The 17,632-nt window shown below is 42.1% G+C and overlaps 1 protein-coding gene across 3 annotated transcripts in view; it reads right to left on the bottom strand.

Moving 5' to 3' along the window:
- Positions 1-17,319, bottom strand: part of KIT (KIT proto-oncogene, receptor tyrosine kinase) — an 83,186-nt gene extending 65,867 nt beyond the window's left edge. Inside the window, exon 1 of one of the 3 annotated variants that reach the window (XM_074275701.1) lies at positions 17,124-17,319. In XM_074275701.1, the coding sequence (XP_074131802.1) occupies positions 17,124-17,187 (64 nt within the window). In that variant the 5' untranslated portion in view covers positions 17,188-17,319. Of the gene's footprint in view, positions 1-12,484; positions 12,632-17,123 lie in introns of those variants that run through there. The other 2 variants (XM_074275702.1, XM_074275703.1) reach the window with 2 other exon arrangements.
- Between the last annotated feature and the right edge of the window lie 313 nt (positions 17,320-17,632).

The raw sequence follows: 17,632 nt of genomic DNA, 5'->3' as shown, positions 1-17,632 counted from the left end.
TTGGTTTAAAAGCACACTAATGGGCAAGATTAGCTTATTCAAATTTGTTTCTGCATTTATCAGAACCCTTGCTGGTCAATTTGCTTAATAGGTTTTCACTTTTCTCTTAAATTTTTCTTTGGTGACAATCACTCAAAATAAAATAAAAAACCCAACACATTAAACCTGCTTCCATTTAAAAAGAAAAAAAAAATCATTAATGATAGGCATGGTTGTGAAATTGTTTCTTCTCAATCTCTTTGTAGAAAACAAAAATAAGTCATTTCCGTAAGAACTCTATTATTGCCCTCTATTTTCACAGATAAAAAAATGTTTCCAATCTATTTCTCAAGAAAGCTTTGCTTTTTTTCATTGTATGGCTTTAGAATAATGGGCATTCCTAGGAGGGGGGGAAAGGGCCCATTCCAAAATTGTAGCCTTTTACTATGTAATTTAAATCAATGACCAGTTGGAGGAGACTCAATTGAGGAAGGAAATTTAGTATTTTTGGAAATCTGAATTAATATTATGTCAAGCCCTGGCAGTATTTTTATCAAATGACTATAATTAGAGATATGCAAATTTTTCTCCCTGACAAAAGCCAAAGGAGGAAAAAAAGCACCTAATTGAGTAATGATATTATCCTCGTTAGGGAATATTAAAAACATACATGTGTGGTTCAATACTTTTAAATCCAGGAAATATCATTATCTTTATCAGAACTTAAGAAACATTACTCTAAAACAATTCCACAGCAGCAAAATCATTTTGAAATCCCCTTAGAAGTAACTAATTCCAAATATCCTTTCTGGTGCCTGGATCAATCAATAACTTTTCAATAATAATGACAGTAATGACTTTGAGACTGGCAAAAATCATTTATTATTATGATCCTGGGAAAAAGGCACCATTATCATGCCCGTTCTAAAAATAAGAAAACTGGGGCCCAAGGATATATAGATGGTAATATCTGGGATCAGAATTCATACTCAGGATTTCCAAACACTCTCACCACCCAGGCACCATATACTGTAGCTACAAACATCCCTGCCCTCAAAAGGATTATGTTTTGTAGTGGGTGTCTAATATGTTCACAGATGAGACAAGAGATATACAAAATACATAGAAAGTTCTCTTGAGCAATATAGCCTAGAAGGGAGGAATGAGGGTTTCCCCCCAAAAAATGGATGTGACAAAGCATTCCAGGTAAGAAAGCAACTCTTTTTTGAGGGAGTAACAACAACTGCTCTGGAAAATCCAGGGACAAGTCTGTAAAGGCCTTTAAATACCAAAGGAGAATGCATTTTATCCCAGAGCCCACGGGGGCTCCAGACAAGGTGACTGATGATTATAACAAGCTTAAATAGCTAATATCAGGCAGTTTAAAGAGCTGTGTCTAAGCAGGGGCTGGCTGGTTGTCTTCCCTCCCTGTTTTAACATTTTATCGGTTTCAATTTCCTATCATCTCTTCTTTAATTGCTTCCTTAGTATAAAGCCTGCTATCAATGACCAAGTTTTCAAGCTGGTGGAGAGTGCTAGCCTGTGATTTACCCAGAGTGCTCAGCCCTGGGACCCTGAGGATGTCCTACCTGAGGGAGGCTCAGCGAGCTCAACCATTGGATCAACAGTCTCTAAGGCCCCTTCATCACTCAAGATGCATCCCCAAGGTACCAAACCGTACCCACACCTTCATTTCCATCTTCGACTATCTGCTCTCTCGGAGTCAAGGAACCCAAGGCCGAATCTTGGTGATTTTGAAAGCTGCTTGGGAGATGGATACTTTCCCCTATTTAGGCCTTGAGTTTCTTTATCTTTAAATGAGTCTCTGTGGTCTTCTTCCAGCTCTAAATTCTATGTGCCATTATTTCTGATAAGCCTATATTCCTATCCTCCATCCCCTAAAACTTTATGAATTTAACCAAATAAAATTGTAGTTTTGCTTTTAAATAAAAGTCATCTTATTCTTTTCTTTGCCTCATATATATGTATGTGTGTGTATGAATGTATATACATATGTAAATGTGTGTATATAAACATATACTGAATCATTCTTTACTAGCTCATAAATGTTACTAGAAGATACAAAGATATATAATTATATATGTGTATGTATATATATAGAGAGAAGAAGAACAAGAACAAGAAGAACAAGAACAGGAGTTCTAAACCTGGGATCTGTAATGTTTTAAATATATTTGTGTGTAAATATATGAACACATGATTTTGATAAAATAATCAGATAACTGATAACTTATTATTGTCCTAAACCTGGCATATTTTGCCCAGATTCCTTGAGTTTTAGTTCTTATTTTCATCACTAGGTGAATACAAGTCAACTCCAACTTTTGCTTGAAAGAGTTGGGGCAAAAAACTTCAGTGATAAGCTGCAAATGGAACAGTAATTAATGGTATACAGTTTAAGGGATGCTTATCAAGTAGAGGATGACTAAATAAATTATGGCATATGAGTATGATGGATGCTGTAAGAAATGAAGGGAATGGTTTCAGAGAAAGCTGGAAGATGTGTATCAACTGATGCAGAATGAAGTGAGTGGAATAAAAAAATGTAATTTTCATAATAGCAATACCATAAAGACAAAAGCAAGTACCTCCAGGATCAATTGTAAAATCCTGTTTGGTGTTCAAAGCTCTTCATAATAATCTGCCTCCATTCACCAAGTTTCCAGTCTTCCATATAGTGACATTAGCTTCCTTGCTGTTTCTCAAACATCCTTCAAGATCAGGAAAGCCTGATCTTTTTATAAAGTAAAGCAGGGGCAGCTAGGTTGCGCAGTGGATAGAACACCAGCCTTGAATTCAGGAGGACCCGAGTTCAAATCTGGCCTCAGACACTTAACACTTCCTAGCTGTGTGACCCTGGGCAAGTCATTTAACCTTAGCCTCAGGAAGAAAAAGTAAATAAAATAAAGTAAAGCAAATGAATTTTAATTTGACCCTGAGAATTCTGCACACCCTCTCCCTGGGGGCACTGGCACACAAACCTGATCCAGGTATCACTTCACAACAGAATGAAGTTTCACTTTGCCCTCTGGTGCCATTGTCTCCTTCCTTCCTTCCAAGTCAGGATCTCCCATTAGTCATCCACAGAAGGGCAGGTGCTCAGTGGCACTATCAGTTTTCATTCTTTCCTCCCTATCCTCTGAAGATCCTAGGCAGCCACTTATTTTTCTGGTTATCATTTTTAGTTGCTCAAGATTCTTTGTGGGAAAAGTCCCCCAATCTCATCCTTAACCCCTTGGGAGTGATTCTCTGTAGCTCACTCCATTTGCACCTGCAGCCCTGCTTGGTCTCCCCTCCATGGAACAGGATGCTCTCCTACTGAAAACCTTGCCGTTCTACACCCTACCCCCTAGCTTCTTGTTTGCTGTCTCATCCCATTAGATCATAAACTCTTTGAGAGCAGGAACTATCCTTCTCATTTGTATCCTCAATACTTAACAGATAGCCTGGCAAAGTAGACAGGAGGCACTTAATAGATGTTTCTTGAATTAAAAATCGAATTCTACCTTTCAGAAAGAGAAAAGATTTCACACACACACACATATATATATATATCACTGCAACAAACTTTTGCATCAGAATCCAGCTACTTGAAAGCATGATCAAGGTTTTTAAACTATGATTTAAGGCAAACACATTTTGAAAAATTCCTTTTACAAACAATTTTAAGCAATAAAAGTCTGAATTTTAGAGAAACAACGAGAAAATGTTAGCTCCACCCCAGAAGAAAAATAAGATACCAGTTGCAGAAGGAGGGAAAATAAGTCATTGGATTTGGCTTGAAAATGAATATTGGTTACAAAAGATTTTTTTTTCCTTTTGTGCGAAGAGGGCTCAGGAGGGATGAGATTTTTATTCATTGAAAAAATTAAATTAAAAAAATAAAAATCTCTTTTTGTGATGGAGCATGCTAACTGGGTTATCATTTTGCTTAAGACTGTAAAAATTGATCCTTTGAGAGAAGAATCAAGGTCAGCACAGTTCCAACAGCGGATCCAAATCACCAGCGAGTAGATGAATGAAACGCTCATTCAAGATACTAAAGACATTGCCAACTATCAATGCTAGCAAACCACTGAATAGTAACGTGAATGATCCAAAAGGGAATTTTTAAAAATCATTAGCTGTTCTGTAGAGAAAAAATTCATGTACTTCAAAGCCCAATTTCCCTTCCTTTTTAATTATACTCTACCCAGAATGGCATTAAAATGAGTCTGCAAGCTTCTAGAGCCATGTCAGCTGATGTACCCATAGGAGTGGACTGGTGACTGGTGGGGAGCTAGGCTAAGATCAAAAATAATGTTAATTCAACTGACAGAGAATGACAAATATGAAGAACAGACAGATGTGAGGCAACTAGTTTAAAAGAACCTTAAGCATTATATTCTTAATATAGCTATTATGGACGTTTACAAATTGATATACAAACTGTTATAACGTAAAAATATCCTAAGGTCATAAAGAAGTTTTATAATATATATTTCCAAGTCGATGCTGATGTTTACATTGTTTATCATAGATGTTTACATTGTTTATCATAAAACTACTTAAACAATTTTTGAGAGTCATGAATAATTCAGATGAATAAATATCATTCATTCATTCAAGAGCCATTTATTAAGTATACTCATGGATAATAAAGAGCTCACTGAGAGACGAGGAAATGTTAAACCACAGATTCTATTAAGGGACTTAGTATACCCAACAATACACATATATAACACGTAAAAAGTTATGGTGCTCATGTCATGTTTTTGATCAGTTCCCTGACTCAAACCCATTTCTAAAAGTCTCAAGACAAAGAAGTTTGTTGTTTTTAACTGCAGTTACTGTGGGACAGAGCAATAAAGGTTCTCAATAACTCATAAATCCAAGAACAAACAAACTTCCTGGGATATAACTTTCTTCTTGAGAAGATCTGCTGAAATCTGGAAAGATCTCCCCATCTATCAACCAGGGCTAAGAGAAGATCACAAGTAATAATAAAAAAAGGTCATTTTAATTAGATGAAATTGAAAAGTTTGGCACAAAGTCAAAGCATCTAACACAGCAAAAGGCACTGTGGACTGGGAAAATTTATTTGAATACAATATTTAACAAGAACTCTACCCAAAAATAGGTAGGGAAGTAACACAAATATCTAAGACTAAGAGCTAACTCCCAGTGAATTGAAGGGGCCGCAGTGAACAAATACTTTTAAAGATGCAATCTATTAACAAGAAAAGGGCATCTAAACCACATTTCTTAATACACAAAATGCAAATCAAGACAACTCTAAGGTTTCACCTTCAATTCAGCAAAGTAAGAGATAACAAGATAGGGTCAGTGTCAGAGGGGGTGCAAGAAATTGCGTACAATATGCATAGTGATATGTAAAATAATAATGGAACTATGGACAATCAATTATGCTTCTTAACGTATCCTAATGTCCTTATCTTTTGATCCAGAAGTCCTATTCCCAAAGCTTAGAAAACCAAGGTTAAATATAGGGGAAAAAATTCTCTATGTACAAAAAATATTTGTAGCAATGTTTTTATGGTGGTAGAGATTGGATTCAAAGTAGGGACCGCCCATCAACTGCAGAATGGTTAAGCTGTGCTACACAAATGTAAGGAAATTATCGGATTTAATAAATAATTAATATCATACCACACAGAATAATGAACATATAATAAAAACTCAAGAGAAGCATGGGAAGATGTATATAAACTGATACAGTGAATCAAACAGAAACCAGGAAATCAACATGCCTGATAACAATGTAAACGGAAAGAACTATATAATTCTGTCAAATTACACGTTTGGTACCTAAGAGTTGAAAAAATGTACCTTGTTCCATAAGTACTAGACAGACTATGGGGATGTGATATTGGACATACTGTCAGATGTGACTGATGGCTGATTTTACTGATTTTTTTCCACTTCTTAGTCCCCCCATAGCTAAGATCTTTCTCTTTGAATGCCTTCTACTACTTTATTTCACCTTTCCTTCTCATCTAGTTTTAAATTTGTGTTATATGGCTCTTTTGTGGTAAAACCTCTTCCCTCCCAAATCATAAGCTCCCTGAGGAGAGGAACCATGTGACTTTCCATCCACTGAACACTGTGCACTATGATATCAGGCATTAAATAAAAACTTGTCCAAAAACAAAACAAAACAAAACAAAATCACTTTTTTTTTTTAACTCTCTGCAATTTTCACCCATTGCTTCTGGCTCCCAACTCCCATCCCAGCTCCACTTGTAACTGACTTCCTAGCTCTCTGTATTCCTCCCACACACATTCTTAATTTTAGCATATTTACCTGTGCATAAATTTTAGCAATCCCACAAGCTTATAAATTCCTCGAAAGCAGGGATCATGTACATCCCCCAGGTCCCGGAACAATATATCACACCACATAGGCGATTAATAAAATCTCACTTTTTTTACAGTGCTGTACTGTTCACATTGATGTTTTTATGTGAGGGAAGCACAAAGACAGACAGGATAGTGGTAGACCCCCAATGTTATAAAGGAGGAAACAGAAGTTCAGAAAGAATAAGATATTTATCCAAGATCACCCAGCTCAAAAGAAAAGGCTTATTTGAATTCCAAGTCCAGCACCCTATTACTCCATAAATCCCTTAGCTATTGAAGAAATATACCTCCTTGTGACATCTTTTATAATAAGTTGTCACTGTATTTTAATCAGAATTTCAAGATTTTAAATTACCTTAGAGATTTTCATCTAGTCCAACCCCCCACCCATGCTCAAGGGTGATATTGGGACTCATATCACATAGGATGTTACACCCAACACAGGTTTTCTAACCGAGCTCAATTTCCCCTTTGTTATTTTAACTTTTTATGCATTTATGTATCAGCCACTTGTTTATATTTCTCCCAGTCCTTAAGTGGTAGCCTGTACAATACACAGTTAGTAATTATTTGTTAATTTAACTCCTATTAGCCAGTCCCTGGGGTTTTCCTAGTTTATGGGCTCCTATAGTCAATGGGGACTGCCTTGCTTTTCCTATACAATCTTATCACTTAGCACAGTGTCTGGCACACTGTAGCCACTTCAGAGTTTATTAACTAACCAGTGACCAAACTAGGAGCTGAGCAGATGGGGGCTGTAACAACAGCTAACATTTACATAAAGCTTTAAAAGTTTTGCAAAGCACTTTGCCTATTATCTCATCTGATCTCCAGAACACTCTGGAGGGGAATACCATGTTTCTCTTATTTTTACAGACAAGGAAGCTGAAACTGAGAGGGGGTTAAATGGTTCCTGCAGAGTCCGGGTTAAGTGCTGGAGCCAGGACTTTCCCAATCCTGTCCTAGAAAGTCTCTGCAGAAGGGTTTATACAACAGTAGCCATAGCCTCCACAGGCCAAGGCTTTAGAGTGGGGCTGTGGAGGTCAAGTGTGAACTGATGGGCAGACAGAGGTCAGAGATCTCCCAAAGGGGAAAGTATCCAAAGAGTTCTTGTATCCAAATAGCCAGGCAAAGACCCAAGAATGAACCTGAACTGAAGCAAATTTTCTGTGAATTCTCTGTGCTGATTCTGTTGTACAACTCACAAATGAGGTAACATCCCTGAATCAGAGTGAACGGCAATGCCGGACTGGCCCCTTTCTGCCCAGACAAAGGGGTCACACCCTTGGTCTCAGCAAGTCCTGCCCATGTGGAGGATGAGCCCCTGGTATATCTCCCTATAGGAGCCCCTAAGCCAGTAAAACCCAAGGGATTGGCTACTAGGAGTTAAATTAACAAATACAGCCAAGGTATTTATCCCTTCTGCCTCAGAATCCCCCTAATTACTTGCTGACATTTGTTTAAATTTTGTGTTTATTTTTATAGGGTAAGTGATCAGGTTATGTTTTGCTTTTGTATGGTATCTCTGGAGTTTGGACACATAAGAATTGTTCAAGAAATGGTGATTGGTGGGGTAGAGCAAACTATAAAACAATCGGATATGGAAAGAAAAAGGTAAGGAAGGAGCAATTACCCCAGTCCTATAGTTATATACATATCCAAATTTCTTCTCTTGAATAATATCAACTTACATTTATGTGGGATTAAAGCTTAATGGCATTAAAGTAATTAAAGCCCTTTCCTCAGAACAACCCTGAAAGGCATGCAAGAATGATTACCCTTATTTTATAGATGAGGAAACTAAGAATGAGGGCTAGTGTGAATTGCCCAACATTTCACAGCTCCCAAAGTCAGGCCCCCTCTTACTCACAAGAGCAGAATCCTTCCATCCATTATCACCACATAGCAATTGAAAACGATTAATCTATCCCTCCAGCCTTTCTTTGTCCCCTTTCTAGCACCTAATGTAGTTAAAACCTTGGGTCCTCTGGATGTCTGAGCTTCCAATCTCTCAATCTGTAAAATCAGGACAATGGATCCCTTCTCACCCAAATGAAACTTCTGAGTTCTCTTCCAGAGACCAATCTCATTTGTGATTTACAGGACCCTCAAAAGATCCACACTATATGGTTTGCCTCTAGTGCTAAAGGGAGTAGCTCATTAGCATTTATGAGAATCTACCACAGACCATTTATGATCCTCAGGATAAGAGGAAAAAGAAAAACTGCTATTGCTTCCAAATAGTTTGGAAATTATTTGGGGAATAATTGAGATAAACATTTGAGGAAGAAGCCATCTGATCCATTCCACCTGGTTTGGGCCAGGTCATCACTCAAATGATTCCAATAAAGGCCTTAAAGAGATGCCCCTAGTGTACAGTTTTCCAACTCGTAATGGCACTGTTCTCCCCTAAAGTTATTCACTCTCCTAGTTTGAATGTTCTTCCGTCTTACCGGCTTCACATGTCTTAAACGTGAAACTCATTCCCATCACCTCAATCCCAACTTTTTCCATTTCCAGACTCTAGAAACCTAAATAAGATGTTAGAATCTAGGATTGGGATGAACCTTAAAGATCATCTAATATCAAGTTCTTAACTTTTTAAAATCATGGACTTTTTTTGGAAATCTGGCCAGCCTCTTCTCAGAATAATTTTTGAAGGATAAATTTCAGTAAAAAGTTAGTGAAAATAAAGATGTAATTTCCTCCTATACTCCCTTTTTTTTTTTCCTCCTTAAGTCCACCTAAAAACCTCTAATTAAGGGCCCCAGATTTAGTATTATAGTCTCATGTTAGAGGGGAAAACTAAAAAATCCAAGCTCACAAAAGTAGGTTAAGTGGAAAAGCCTGAATTTATACCTCTAAGTTTAGATTCCAAATCCAGTGATCTTCCTCCTGTACCACCTCAATATCTTCCTTCTTCCAATGTCTTTTTGGTTTTGTTCCATTCCACTGCAGCCTTCCCAAGATATCCATTTCACTTAGAACCCAAACAGTATTTGACCATGATGGAACACTACTAGTCTACTATAAGAAATGATGAGCAATCCTTACCCAGAGAAAGAACTCTGAATATAGATCAGAGCATATTTTTTTCCACTTATCCTATTTGTTAGTGTTTTTCTTTCGATCGTTTCTTCTTTCACAACTGTGACTAACATGGAAATATGTTTTACACAAATGCACATGTATAAACTAGAGAAGAAAAACATCAGGAAAATGCTTTCAGAAAAACCTGGGAAAACTCGTGAGCTGATGCAAAGTGAAGTAAGGAGAACAGTACACACAGTAACAGCAAGACTGTTCAAGGATCAACTGTGAATAATGACTTTGCCATTCTGGGCAATACAATAATCCAAGACAAATCCAAAAGATGTATGATAAAAAATGCCATCCACCTCCAGAGAAAGAACTGATGGAGCGTGGATGCATATTGAAGCATACTTTTTAAAAAACCTCTTTATTCTTATTGTCCTTTTTCTTTCGCATATGGAAATGTTTTGCATGACTTCACATGTATAATCTATATCAAACTGCTTGCCTTTTCAAGGAGGAGAAGAGAGATGGAAGGATAAAATTTAGTAATCAATTTTTTTCCTGAGGAAATTGGGATAAAGTTGACTTGCCCAGGGTCACATAGCTAGGAAGTATTGTCTAAGGCTAGATTTGAACTCAGGTCCTTCTGACTTCAGGGCTGGTGCTCTTCTATCCACTGCCACACTTAGCTGCTCAGTAATCGACTTTAAAAAAAAGTTTAAAAACTTAACACATAATTGAGAAAAAAATAAAATTTTTGGAGGGGAATAAAGAGGTCCCATAAAAAAAGGAGGAAAGGGACTGAATAATAATGCAAAAAACAAAAAGTCTTATTACTTTTTATGCATAGTATAAGTCTCTGTTCTTTCTTCCAGATTCCTAATAGTATCCTTCACACTATCTTTTACCTTCCTCCCCCTCCATTCTTCTCCCAGGGCTCATTTATTCATTCAATTCCACAGCTTCAGGCATCTATGCAAATGATTCTCAATTCAGTATCCTTCATCTGGATATTCCTACCTAACCACCAACTCACCATGAGCCTAACAGCTTTTTTTCCCCCCTCTAAACTTCATTCTGACATCCCCATTTCTCTCTGAGCCAGCCCCATTCACACAGTATTGCCTGGCTAAAAAAACCGTAATTTTTTTGGAGGGGAATAAAGAAGTCCCGTTAAAAAAAAGGGAGGAAAGGGACTTTCCTTCTCTCTGCCATCAGGGACTGTCCATTTCGACCACTCCAATCAGGCCCTCCCAGGAGGTTTTTCTAGCCCTACTACCTCCTCTAATCCCATTCTCCACCTTTGCTAGGAAAATCTAAAGGCACTAAGTGTGAACCGTCCTCAGACTCAGACAGCTGCTCTTGCTCCCTACAACTGCATCCGGCCCACATCAGGTGCTTGACTAAATCTAATCCTGCTTGTTCATTTTATAAATGAGGATTTTTTTTCCCCAAATCCGGCTCTGTAGTCTATCATCCTAACCTCTCTTTGGCTTGTGGCCAATCATGTTCCTCAGATCTTTTACTAATGTGCTCCCAATAAAGACAGATCCTATGTCAAGTGTACTTAAGCTTATTTATATGGTATACTTCACCCCAAATAAAAACTTCAATAAATCATTAAGCCTTTATTAATTTATTATGCATCCCTCCACTTTCTAGACACTGTTGGGTCTACCAAAAGGTAGATTCCCTGCCCTCAAGAACCTTCCATTTTCCTTGGAGGAGACAACATATACATCTAAGTGTATATAAAAAATGCAACAAAGTAAATACAATGTAATTTGGCCAGGGCGGGTACTAGCGGGCTTAGGTGAATAAGAGGGTGCTTTGAGCTACAATTTTTCAAAAAACTCAGACAATTCTAAAGTATTAGAGATAGGGGGAAAACCAGACCAGGCAAACACAAAAAATTGTAGGTACTCAGCAAGAAAACTTTACCACACTATGTAAGGAAGGGGAGCAATATAAAATAAGTTTGAGAAAGGTAGGTGGGAGCCAGGTTATAACAAGCTTTCAATGATAAAGAGAAGGGAGCTTTTTTAGTTGAGCCTAGAGTCACTCAATTGTGGGAGTGATGGAAGTAGACCTGTGCTTTAGGAATATTGTTTTGGTAACTTATTTTGGTGGATGTATCAGAGTCCATAAAGCCCACTGACAATAATTCAGTAAGAAAAGATGTGAACCCCCAAACCAGAGTGGTGGCAATTAAGACTGCATCAAGTCCCCCCTGCCATTTGGATGCTCTATCACCTCAAATTCAGCACCAGAAATGGAAGGGGCCTTGGAGGCCAGCATGGCTCCCCTATTTTTATTAATGAAACTGTATCACTAATGTCTCATCCAATGAAGCAGAGAAGCACTTTTCCCTTCTCCTTTCTCTCTGGCCCCAAAATTAAGTCTCCATTCGCCTTTCCCCATCCTCCCTTTCTAGATTGGAAGTCAAGTGGGATGAATCCCAGCTCGACAACCAAAAGTAAACTTGAACAAATTATTTCATCAAAGGGATTTTGGACTTGATGTCTTGAGTCCCCTTTCTACTCAAATTCTATAGTTTTATTCTTCATTTCTCAACACCCTTGAGGGTTGGCAGGGCAGTTACTGACAGTTGGCAGTTACTATCAGTTAAATCCCAAACTGTGAAACCTGATTAGGAGGCCTGACAACAGCCAAAGGCTTGGAAATAAATCAGGTACATGGGTACATCCACCCTGTGCCCCATGTTTCCCACCGCTCCCCACTGACTGTATCTGATATTTGACACACAGTAGGCAAAGAAATGGGGGACAATTTCACTCAGTTCACCAAAATCTGATCACGACAAATGGGAGCTCCACTCTTAATTCAGAGATTTTCACTTCAGCTCTCTCAAAATTTGGACTACTTTGAAACTAATCAAATCTACAAGTATTTGAGTGCCTAATATTCAATATAAGACTCTTAGTGGCCCTATGGGCTTGTCTGTGGGTTGTTTTTTTCCTGTTTGTTTTTTGGCAAAGATACTCAAATGATTTGTCATTTCCTTTTCCAGCATGTTTACATTTTATAGCCCGGGAACTGAGGCAAATAAAGTTATTAAAACACTTACCTAGGGTCAAACAGCTAATAAGTGTCTGAAGCCACATTTGAATTCAGATCTTCTTGACTCCAAGTTTGGTGCACTATCCATTGCACTACCTCTGAATGCTTACTATAACATGAACAAAAAGAAATCTGACCATTATAGACAGACCTGACAGGGAAATTGGAAGTCATCCGGCTCAACCTTTTTCAGTTGAAGAAACCAAGCCATAGAAAGTGATTGGCCAAGGTCGCTAAGATCATAGAATTAAGAGTCTTCCAGATGGAATTTTGAATCAACTTGATATGGGTTCCCTCAGTTTACAAATAATACTAAGTCATTAAGTGACTTGCCCAAGATTACAAAGGAAGCAAAGAAGAGTTAAGACTCAGAACCTTGGACTTTATTCAAATCCTCTTTTTCTGTGCAAACTAGAAATAGTGTCTTATTTGACAATCTCAGGTTTGCCATCTTTCCTATGTGATTCTTAGATAAATTACCTTGGGTATTAGCTTACCTACAAAAATGAAAAGACTGAACCCAATTACCTCTAAGGTCTGGTTCCAACTCTAAATCCAAATACTTTTTAAATATATACCATATTACTCATGAAAAAAGTTTGAAGAAAATCATCTACTTGCCAACTCCACTTATCAAGATGGTTTCACCTTTCAAGACTCCTTTCCACTTCCAGCCTCTCTCCTAATCCTCTGCCAAGATTTCTGGCGTTAGCCATTAAAATCATTTTAACCAGAGTTATATTTTTAAACCATCTGACAACATTTGAAATGGATCTGCATTATGAAATAGTTCTTCTTCTTTTAAAATCTGGTTTTTTTTTAGTAGTTTAAAAACTTGGAACTGGAGAAAGAGTGCTAAATTTAGAATCAGAAGGACCTAGATTAAAATTCAGCTTTGACAATGTAATGTCTGTCTGACCTTGGGCAAGGTCTCAGTTTTTCAATCTATATAATGGACAGGATGGCCTTTCAGACCCCTTCCAGCTATATATTATCCTATGAACAAAATAAATCAATCAATTTTTAGTCAATAAATCCTAAAAACTAAATTGAAATCACTTTGGAGAATGCTGAAGAACTCTCAGCTCCTCTTGGAAAGATTTTTTAAAAAGAAGCAAAGAAGCCTAAGTGTTGTCCACTACCCTGGCAGCATTTTTCACAACTGAAACCTGGTTCTGTAAGTCTGTGGTGAGAATTCTTTTCAGGATATCAGAGCTCATTTCCTTGTGTCCTTTAATCAACTGGAAGAGACTTAAGGAAATGAGTCAAAATCCTGAAAGAAATTTCTAACTGCAATGAACAGAAAATAAATAGCTCACAACAACATCTGTAAGTATATGGGTGTTTAGACGGGAAGCACAGAATACATGATGGCAGCTCTCCTGAGAATTAGCTTTCAGGGAAGGAAAGCTACAACTGATAATCTCCCCCCACTTAACCCTTTCCCATCCATCATATCTTATAACCTTCAGCAAGCTGGTAAAGGTCCCCTGTTGTACAGCATTAGATAGCAGCAGTCCTTTTCTTTTTCTCTTTAATAAACTCGAGAATTACAAGAAAAATAGCCCAGATCCTTAAATAGCAGTCATTAAAGAGAGAGAGAAAGAGAAAGAGAGAAAGAGAGAGAGGAGAGAGAGGAGAGAGAGATACTATTAATAGTTAGTATTTTAAACACTTCACATGCTAATGCTATTTCATTTGATCTTCACAACATCCACTTTAGAGACGGAGAAACTGAGGCCGAAAAAGATCAGACAACTAGGAAGGAAGGATTTGAACTCAGATCTTCCATGTTTGATAGATTATCCCAAGTGGCAAAGTGATAGAATAACTTATGGTTTCTCAAAGTATAAAAAGCTCCTTCTTTCTAATTGAATTCTACCAAGGCACATAAACCAGATTTTCTGAAACACTCAGGGCTATACAGAGAACTAAGGGACAGAGACAGGATTGGAACTCAGTACTCTGCTAGTTCCCCTAGACTAAACATGCAAAAAAACAAAACAAAACAAACACAAGTGCACAATAGGAATTCATTCTCTAATAGGCTTCCATTGTCATTTTTAAGTACTTCATTTGCATAAAGGCTACCATTGAAGCTAAAGTCTTTGCTCCCTCACCCACTTTATATACAAATCACTCAAAAGCAAGAAGGAAAATGGAGTTATTGCAAAGCCTTCCTTCAGGGGATCTCTTTCAAAAAAGAGAGGCTCTTTTTGGGAACGTATCTTACGGTTTGTCCAAAAAGCAGGTTCATCCATAGTTAGTGAAGAAGTTGTTTTGCTTAAATTTCCAAAGAAAAAAGAAAAAAGAAACAATTTTCATAATTATAAAATATAAATATAAAATGATGCACTTGGGCAAAGTGAAATTTTAGGACAAAGTAGACTTTTATTTGAACACACACATCCGAGCCTTTGAAGGCCGGGTAGACCCAAGGAACACGAACAAGCCCCTCAGGAAGCTTGCACTCCAGCTGGAGTAGCCGAGGAAAACGAGAGGAGACAGCCCAGGAACTGGCGTGCACCACGCTTCCAGCAGTCCCAGCCGCCCGGCCTCGGGAGAAGGCCCGGAGTCGGTGCTCCGGCACTTTCATCCCGCTTCGGACAAGAATTCGGGGAGAAGGCTGCACGCGCACGCACAAGAGAGCCCAGAACCCAGAACCCGGGAGCCAGACTCGCGGGCGGGGAGTACGGGCCCCGCCCCCTGAGGCTCACCGGCTGCAGCAGAGAAGCTGGGAGTTTGAGGCTGCAGGTAAAAAAGGAGGCAGTGCATACAGCAGGTGTATCTGAGGGCCCGGCGCAGGACTGGGAGGGGGAGGGGATGGAAGATGCAGAGCATCTAGCAGGAAGGGAAACTGGCTTCCCAGGACCCAAATAGACTCTGGCCCGGCTCGGCTGGCGGTCAACAAAGCTCTCCCGACCCGAGGCTCGGACCGCTGCACTCGCAGAGGCGGCCGTTCGGGACGAGTCCGGGAACCGAATCCTGCGTCTGCCCGGGGCGGGACCCTCCGGGACCCTCCCCCACCGGACAAGCCGAGAAACGGACGCGGGAGCGGGCGTGCTCAGCTCGTCCAGGGACTCCGACCCAGCGTTCTCATTCATTCCAACAGTCAGTGGCTGAATTCCCTCCCCTGAGCTCAGCCCGCTCAGTCGGTTCCCCCTTCCCCGCGGAAATGCGCGCTCTCCTCGCCCCCCGCCCACCTTTCGGGTTGCAGAAGAGGGAAAGGAAGCGGAGCCCCCGGGTCCCCGTAAGGCTGTGGAACCCGGGGGAGGGCCGCCTCGCTTGTCCGAGACCTCCCTTCGTCAGGAGGAGGAGTCCGGGGGCTGGGTCCCAACGCCCCGGTTTTTTAGACATCTCGAGGACGAGGGCGCGGGGGTGATTTATCACCGACCCAACAGCCGGGGGGAGACCGGGCATTGGCGGCACCAGAGGGTCAGCCGGCCCGCCAAGTCCCGAGCGCTGCCCCGGCTGCGCGTGAGGAGGCTTTTAGACCTCAACTTTCACGGAACCCACGGCAGGAATAAATAAAACGCGCTTGCCGCGCCTCCCCACGCCTCCCCGCCGGCTCCCGAAGCGGCTTCCTAGAGCTCGCCTTTCGGGAAGCCCTAAAGACGCCAAGTACTAACAACAGCAGGTCCCCCGCGCCGGTCCCTCCTTCTTCCACTGGGAGCGCGCGCTGCTTTAAGTTAGGAAGCGCACCGGGGAAATCGCGCAGCCCCTTCCTCCTCCTCTGGCGCGGGAGCCCCCTCCTCGCCCCCTCCCACCGCGCCTGGGAGCCTGGAAAGCGCGAGGGATGCGGGAGCTGGCAGCCGCCCCCCCCCCCCCGGACCCCAGCAAGGGCGAGGGGTCAGCGTGCATTTTGTAAGTCTGCAACCTCTGGAAGAGAGCCCCGCACTCACGGACCCCGCCAGCCCCAGAGCAGCACGCTGCGGCTCCCCGTGGGGAACACAAAACCAGCGTGCCGATCGTTTCAGCGGGAGGCCGGTCCGGCTGCACGCCGGCCACCTCGCGGGGTGACCGCGGGGACCAGAACGGGTCTGGCCGCGTCCCTCTCTTTCCACAGCCGCGCTCTCCGAGCACAAAGGGCGTGCGAGCGCAGCCAGGGGCGGCTGCAGACGAGCCGAGAGCCGGGATTGCAAACTTTCCCTCTCCGTGGAAACCAAAACCTGCTCGGCGGCGGACGCGCCGGCCGCGGACAACTTTCAACAAAAGGGAGCTGCGGCCGAGCGCCTTCCAGCGTGGAGAGCTGCAGCTCCGCGAGCCGTGCCCCGGCCCTGCGCACCCACGGGCTCGGCACAAAGAAATGCGAAGGCACACCCGCGCCCACCCGCCCGCAGCCCATCCCCGAAGCCCCCTCTCGCTCCCAGGCTCGCCCCCAGCCGCTCTCTCAGCTCCACCCGGCCAAAACGCTTTGTTTCTGCACTAGGGAGCAGGTACCCAGTCCTAAACGCAAGTAAAAAGCCAGGAAAGCCCCAAGCAAAGTCTCGTGAGTGCCCACCCCTCCAGAGCCTGCGGCCGGGGGGCGCACGAGAACTGGAAGAACCCTCCAACGCTTCCCCCGGAGCAAAGGCTGTGCAAGGTGGAGAACATTCCCAGGGAAAAGGCGAGCGGGCAGGAAGGTGTGGAGGTAGCCGCTAACCCACCTGTGTGGAGGCTCAGCAGGATCAGGAGGCAGAGAAAATCCCAGGCGCCGCGGGCCCCGCTCATCTTGGAGCTGCTCCGGGGTGGGAGCTCAGCCCCGCGTCCCTCCTGTAGCCCGAATGCACCCAGCGCGGCAAAGAAGCCGAAGCCCCCAGAGCAGGGAGCGAGGAGACCAGAGGATAGCGAAGGAGAGCAGCCCCTCCTCCCAGCGCCCTCCCCCTGCCGCGCGGCCACGCCCCTCCTCCCCCCTCCCCTCCCTCTCCCTGGCTCTTCCTCTGGCTGCCTCCTAGTTCTCACCCCTGCAAGCCCCCCCGCCCAGTCCCTCTCCTTAGACGTGCAAGCTCCAGATCCCGGAGGAGGCAGCGAGCAGACGCCTCTCTGTTCCTGCCAATCTGCCCTTCACAGCTCCCGGGATGTGCTCGGGCCCGGAGGTGTTTACCGGGCCAGCGCCGCTCAGCCCGAGAGCTTCCTAAGCCATTCGCCCTGCCCAGTGCCACCTGCTAATTGGCAG

The sequence above is a fragment of the Sminthopsis crassicaudata genome, chromosome 6, assembly GCF_048593235.1.
Source record: "Sminthopsis crassicaudata isolate SCR6 chromosome 6, ASM4859323v1, whole genome shotgun sequence".
Classification (NCBI taxonomy): Eukaryota; Metazoa; Chordata; class Mammalia; order Dasyuromorphia; family Dasyuridae; genus Sminthopsis; species Sminthopsis crassicaudata.
Note: the sequence above shows the minus strand (reverse complement) of the source record. Positions and strands in the feature narration are given on the sequence as shown.